At 42.3% G+C, this 6,999-nt stretch overlaps 2 protein-coding genes across 4 annotated transcripts; both read left to right on the top strand.

Moving 5' to 3' along the window:
• LOC105284349 (kelch-like ECH-associated protein 1) lies at positions 1–3,904 on the top strand. Of its 3 annotated transcripts, none has more exons than XM_011347754.3 (7): positions 1–251; positions 848–1,174; positions 1,359–1,523; positions 1,599–2,269; positions 2,343–2,591; positions 2,906–3,204; positions 3,285–3,904. In XM_011347754.3, exons 2-7 carry the CDS (start codon positions 857–859, stop codon positions 3,470–3,472), a joined length of 1,890 nt encoding a protein of 629 aa, XP_011346056.1. In that variant the 5' UTR covers positions 1–251; positions 848–856; the 3' UTR covers positions 3,473–3,904. The 3 variants fall into 3 exon arrangements, with proteins under 3 accessions (XP_011346056.1, XP_011346054.1, XP_011346055.1); XM_011347752.3 differs by having other exon boundaries at positions 241–345; XM_011347753.3 differs by lacking the exon at positions 1–251 and adding an exon at positions 382–643.
• Positions 3,905–4,012: 108 nt separating this feature from the next.
• Positions 4,013–6,419, top strand: LOC105284348. The gene is made up of 6 exons (XM_026969001.1): positions 4,013–4,356; positions 4,427–4,580; positions 4,786–5,037; positions 5,130–5,372; positions 5,569–5,733; positions 6,035–6,419. Exons 1-6 carry the CDS (start codon positions 4,302–4,304, stop codon positions 6,177–6,179), a joined length of 1,014 nt encoding a protein of 337 aa, XP_026824802.1. The 5' UTR covers positions 4,013–4,301; the 3' UTR covers positions 6,180–6,419.
• The last annotated feature ends 580 nt before the right edge of the window (positions 6,420–6,999 follow it).

The raw sequence follows: 6,999 nt of genomic DNA, 5'->3' as shown, positions 1-6,999 counted from the left end.
ACGGGCGGCTGCTGCTAGATACGAGCGAGCGAGCGAACGATCGTTCGGTGACGCCGCATTCTCGACGGAACAGGGCCCGAGCGGAGGCGCGATGCCTGCGTCATCGTGTATCATCGGCGAGATCGATCGCGACGGCGAAACATGATCGTGCCGCCTTATCCGTACTCCGCGCGTTTCCGTCACCGTCTCGCCTCGCTTTCGTGCCAGTGATTTTTCAGCGTTAGATCGCCCGCGCGATCCGGGCAAGCCGGGTAAGTGCCACTAAGTGCCATGCGTGTGCGCGCGCGAGACGAAAAAAAGCGGGAAAGAAGAAAGGAGCCACGGAGAGAGAAAGAGAGAGTGAGAGTGAGTAAGGTGTGTGAGCGAGAGCGAGAGCGAGAGAGAAAGAGAGAGAGAACAGACCGCACACACTGACGAGACGATAACAACGACGACGCGACGCGAGGATGATGGTGTTGGAATCTCGCCGCTGGGAAAGCTTCCGTGGTCACGTGCGTCGCGATGCCATGCGTAAATTGACGCTGCGCGATTACGGTGCTGTTTATTGCGCGCCGTAATGTGTATAACTCGGTAGTGTCACGAGATTTTCGGGGGCAGGTACATGTCACGGCACTGCTGATCCACGGCTGCGATTCCCCCTTATGTATGTGCTCTATGTAGTTCACGCTCTATGCGCTAGCCGTAGCAATATTCGCGATATCGCATTTCCGAGAGAGAGAAAGAGAGAGCGAGCGAGCGAGCGAGAGAGAGATGGTTTTACGGAGCGTTGCGGAGATTTACGATCGCGCGGGTCCACCACACGCGTGTGACGGTGTGTAAAGATGCGTTCTTCGTGGTTGCTTTGCAGCTCACTTTAATGGATGGAGAGAAAGATCGCCAGCAGAAGACAGGGACTTGGGGCAGGTTCCAACCGCGGAACAATGCGCCGCCGGGTTCGCCGCCGCCCGTCGTATCAGGGGAAGAAACTGATTGGGAGGGTATGTTCAACACGGAGAGGCAGAAGGGGGACCTCGGCGACATGACATTTCACATGGCGAATTATCTGAAGGACGCGATGAAGATGATGTTTATGATGCGCAGCCACCACATGCTGACCGACGTGATACTCGAGGTCGGCACCGAACTGTTCCACGCGCATAAAGTCATTTTGGCAGCAGCTAGTCCGTACTTTAAGGTAAGAGCGTAGGTGGATGACTAGGCACAGCAGATATACCTAATCTGTGGATGTAAAACGCACTGTCATCGTTCGTTACATTATAATATTCAGCTAACAGTCAAATTATTCACTTATCTTGCTCATAAAAAAGTGGTCGTCTCGTCGAATTGTAAATGACGCTGTTGGAAATGGAAAATTTCAGGCGATGTTCACGGGAGGACTGAAGGAGTGCGAGATGACGAGGGTGAAGCTCCAGGGTGTCTGCCCGACGACGATGGCGCGTTTAATGTACTTCATGTACACCGGTCAGATCAGAGTTACTGAAATTACAGTGTGTTCGCTGCTGTCAGCAGCTACCATGTTCCAAGTATGTAAATGGACGTTTAACGTGTGGACGACGTGGACACTGTGATGACACACATGACACAAATGTGCATTGTAGGTCAGCAATGTGATAGACGCGTGTTGTGTATTTCTGGAGAGGCAACTCGACCCCACGAACGCCATCGGGATCGCCAATTTCGCCGAGCAGCACGGCTGCCAGGACCTCTACCACAAGGCGAATCAATTTATCGTGCAGCACTTCAACCAGATATGCCAGGAGGAGGAGTTCCTGCAGCTGTCCGCCATACAGCTGGTCACGCTCGTGCGGAAGGACGAGCTGAACGTGCAGGAGGAGCGAGAGGTCTACAACGCCGTGCTCAAGTGGGTCAAGTACAACGAGGAGGCGAGGCGGCCCAAGATGGAGCACATCCTGCACGCGGTGCGCTGTCAGTACCTCACGCCTAACTTCCTGCGCGAGCAGATGAAGAACTGCGACGTGCTGAAGAAGGTGCCGGCGTGCCGCGAGTACCTGGCGCAGATCTTCAAGGATCTGACGTTGCACAAGAAGCCGGTCGTGAAGGAGCGGACGCCAAACACGCCGCGAGTGATTTACATCGCCGGCGGTTTCCTCAAGCAATCGCTCGACGTCCTGGAGAGCTACAATGCCGACGACAAAACGTGGTCGCAGCACGCTAAGATGAGCGTCTCGAGGTCCGGTTTGGGTGGCGCGTTCCTCAAGGGGATGTTCTACGCGGTCGGCGGCAGGCACTTCTCCTCACCGAGAAGCAGGTTGATAGACCGTCCGCGCAAGGCTAGGTCTCAAATTAGACGCGAAAGGAAATCAGAAGAATTCTCTTTTCAGGTACGACAGTGACTGGGTAGACAGGTACAATCCAGTGACGGATCAGTGGCGACCGTGCAATCCGATGTCGGTGCCGAGAAACAGAGTCGGGGTTGCCGTGATGGACGGCCTGCTGTACGCCGTGGGCGGCAGCGCCGGTGCCGAGTACCACAACAGCGTCGAATGCTACGATCCAGATCTTGACACGTGGACCAGCGTGAAGCCGATGCACATCAAGAGATTAGGCGTGGGAGTAGTGGTAGTAAACAGGTAGACTTATAATTATTGCGCTCGTCGATAAGAATGCTAATGCAGCGGTTGCTATGTATTATAAATTAGGTGAGTAAATGAAATAAATCTCACTCTCAAAGTGTAGTTCGAGAAACAGAGATAACAATTGTATCATTGTGTTCTAACGTAGTATTTCGAGGTAAATTATGATTTTGGAAGATGGCTATTTCTCTCGTCAATGTAACGTATATTTTAATCTCACTCGAAGATTTCCAAAATCTTTTCATATTGTTTTTTTTCCACATCAAATTTATTTACTATTTAACATGAGAGTACGATTGCCCTCGCTCTAGATTGCTCTACGCTATCGGCGGCTTTGACGGCAAGGACAGGCTCAGTTCAGTGGAGTGTTACCACCCCGAGAACGACGAGTGGACGATGGTGTCGTCCATGAAGTGCAGTCGCTCGGGTGCCGGAGTGGCTAGTCTAGGTCAGTACATATACGTTATAGGCGGATACGACGGGAACTCGCAGTTGAACTTGGTCGAGAGGTACGACACGGAGCACGACGTCTGGGAGAACGTAGGCAGTATCAGCATCGCCCGCAGCGCGCTCAGTGTCACCGTTCTCGACGGCAAATTGTATGCAATGGGTAAATACGATATTGACTTGCTGCTCAACGAAGGCTTCTTTTGCAGGAGCACGCCTATGAAAAGTCCTCTTTGTTCTCAGGAGGATACGACGGCGAGGCGTTTTTGAACATAGTAGAAATTTATGATCCGGCCAGGGACCAGTGGGCTGAAGCAGTGCCCATGACGTCGGGGAGATCCGGCCACGCCAGCGCGGTGTCGTACTATCAGTGTCCCATACACTGCGATCACTTAGATTACAATATCTCGTTGGAGAAACCGCCGTCGTGATGACGCAACGCGGTGTGAAGCAACGCTCGAAGGCAACGGTAACCGAACGTCATCCTTTCATTCGCGAGGGGAGTGTACAAAGTGAAAATGAGATGGTCATAAACATGGAAGACGCCTGATTAAGGACAATCACGGGTGATCGACGCGTATCTGTGGAAATAGACTGAGATGTTACATAATAATAGTTAGACGCGACATGTGCAATCGAACCGGACCAAGTTTCATCGGCTAGAACATTGCCACTAACTGAGAAAGGACGCATTCTCAACAAGGCGGAGTAAACCTTTGTTTACTGCGACCTTTAGAGCTATCGAAGGACCAATTCACGTCGTATACCATTACATTTTTATAGTTTCATTGCTTTTTAATTGTAGACGACTCTGTAATTAATATAATGTACATACTTACGTTGTAAGAAAATTATTTTTAAACAAGCTTTGGAGTAATTCTTTTCGGATATTTTACAATCGTAAATAGAATATCTTTAATTGCTGTCTTTTATAAAAGCACGGTATTGCTATCTATCGCACATAATTTATCGGTAATTTCAAATTTGAAAAGAATAAGAAATTAAATCCGTCTTTAAAATTCTTTACTTGTACGCACTAATATTGAGCATGTCATGTTCATTTATGTATCTGCTTGAAGCTATCCAAATACTGAAGCAACATTTCACGTAAAGCTGTGCCGGTGATGTTTGCATGTTTAACATGGACATTTACAGGCAAATATAAAGCAGACAAATTCTTGAAGCGTTAAAATCAAATTTTTATATAGAATATAAAGTCATTTCTACATTTTTGTCTCGCTCAAGTAAATTTCTAATAAAATGGCGCATACGGAATGCAGGAAATATGTCACGTGTCCCATGTGCAAAGGTGCAGGTAGGGATATTTGTTGATTACGAAAGTTTAATGCGCTTGTGTGTTAAGTTTGCGATAAAAATTTAAAAAGGCAAGTCTACTACACGTACAGCAACGATGACAACGGATTCCTTATCTATACAACATGCACAAGAAAATCCAACACAGATTACGAAAACGCAGACTATTGAGACAACGTACTCGAAGGCCTCGGGAGATTTGCGTTTTCCCACATTATCCGATAGGTATCGAGCGTCTAATTGTTTAATTTAATTCATTCCGTGTAAATATGTATAATTATTTCTGCATATGTATCTCTAAATTTATTTTTAATATAAACGTATTATTAATTTAAATTTTTATGTCCGTTCGTACAATTGGAATATAAATTAATTTTTAATATAAAATATTAGTTAAATTTTTATGTCTGTTCACACAATGGGAATATAGCAAACATCTAGCAAGAGATGTCAATCTTGCGAGCAATTACGGCGATTACGCACCTATGCTGGAGAGCGATTACGTAGGAACATCAGAAGAATTTATGAATCCACAAGAAACACTCAAGTTTGCCTTGCAAAGCTTAAAGCAAGATCAATGGCAGAGCGCCGTACCAGCTCTCATAAAACTCGTGCATATCTCGAGAATTCAACCAGAATTGCTAGATTCCAACATGCCTCGCGTATACCGAACATTATGCAGGTCTTTTAAAGATTTCTGTCATGAATTTTACGTCACATTAGTTATAAATTTCGTAGCTATTGTCGCAACAAAAAGATATTGTCCTATTGTAGCTTATTGAGGAATACAAGACCGCACGTTGTGAGAACCGTTTGCCAGGTAGCGATGGAGTTATACAAGACGATGCAGTGTACGCAGAGACCTGAGTTTGATGAGCTTGCGTCTATGCTGCTCTTAAAAAGCACTCACACGCACAAGGGTATTCGGAGCGACGCTCAACGTGCCTTGGATTCTATGATGAAACATCTATCTCCTGTAACTTGCATTAGAATATTGACTAGTGAACATGGAGCTGGGTAATCAAATTATTTCATTTTTATTAGTGTGATTAAATTGATGTATATTTAATAATTATTATACACGCATCATATTAGTCGCATATTAATATAATTAATATAATTTATTAATAAATAAACATTAATGTAATTATGCTATACTGCAAGTTGGTAATTGTGAGTGGTCATGCATATAGAGTTGAGTTTTTTTGTACAGCCACAAGAATCCATTAATAAGAGCCACTGTTAGTCGGTTGCTCTACGGTATCATTAATTTTATCGGAGTGGAATGTTTAATGTCAAATCCAAGTTTCAAAGAAACCCGCCAGAAGATATTCACAATGTGCGCTAAATTTCTTCTTGATGGCAACAACGAAACAAGGTATTTAAAGCATAGATTAATATGAGAGCTTTTTACGTAATTGCACAATATTTCTTTAAATAAAATTATTTACTTTGTTTCAAGGATTTATGTTTAGTGACAAATATGCATATTATAAGTTTGCTTTTACAGCACTATTTAAAAACTATGGAACTTTAACTCTCGTACAATTTGTGCTACAACGTTTCTTAAATTAACTTTTTGTCTCTTTTCTGCAAAGTTTGCGATAAATACGAGACGCTCTTATTTAGATGACAGTGCAATAATATCTACAATGAGTTGCAATATGTTAATTGTGCAGGAACGATGCGAAGAAGTCACTGAAAGCAACGATGGTTCATCAGGATTTTGATACTTTATTTTATCAGGACGTAGACTGGAAGATTATCAACAGCATAGAAAAGCAATTGGTATCTTTAAAATATAGTCAAACCCACAATGTATAATATTATTCATTATCATTATGTATTAATAATATGATAATGTAATAAATATTATTCATTGCTTACTTTGTGCAATAGTTTATCTTGATGGTAAAATCACGTGATGTGTTTATTATAATATTAAATTAATTATAATATTATTGTCAACAATGTATACTTCAAAGTATATGTATTGTTATAAAATTGATAATATTAAGCAATGAATAGTGAAATTTTAATAATAAAACTGAATTTTTAATTCAACAATTTCTATATTTATTTATTTAATATATAAGATATCGAAATTATATATATAGATATTAAAAATAAAATAAAATATTAGTCTTTGCATATATTAAATACCTTGTCTGACTCTGCGTTGATTAGTACTACTACTACTATTGCACTCATTCAGCGAAAAAGAACAAACCTTTTCTTAGTTGTGCAAATTAATTCGGTGCTTTTATTGAAGAAATTTAGCCTCTATTTATTCGTCAGCGGCCGATTTTATTTCCGAAACTTTGCTTTTTAATAAAGCATTTCTTCGAAAAACTATTTTTGGCTTATTCTTCATAAAACTTGAGATCCTACAGAGCCAGATTTTGCAATCTGACTTTTAAACATTTATGCCTCCTGTTAATTCTTAACAATAAATAAAACAAATTTTTACTTTCAAATATTATGATTCAAAAATAAAATTTGTATTTTGAGATTAGAATAGATCAACAATGGATTTTGAATGATATAGAAATATATAGCTGATATAAAATGATATAGAAAGAAAAAGGAAAGAAGAAGGAGAGAAAGAGAGAGAAACTTGTACCTGTTTACACTCTGTTGGTAA

Source organism: Ooceraea biroi, chromosome 4 (genome assembly GCF_003672135.1).
Source record: "Ooceraea biroi isolate clonal line C1 chromosome 4, Obir_v5.4, whole genome shotgun sequence".
In the NCBI taxonomy this organism is placed as follows: Eukaryota; Metazoa; Arthropoda; class Insecta; order Hymenoptera; family Formicidae; genus Ooceraea; species Ooceraea biroi.
Note: the sequence above shows the minus strand (reverse complement) of the source record. Positions and strands in the feature narration are given on the sequence as shown.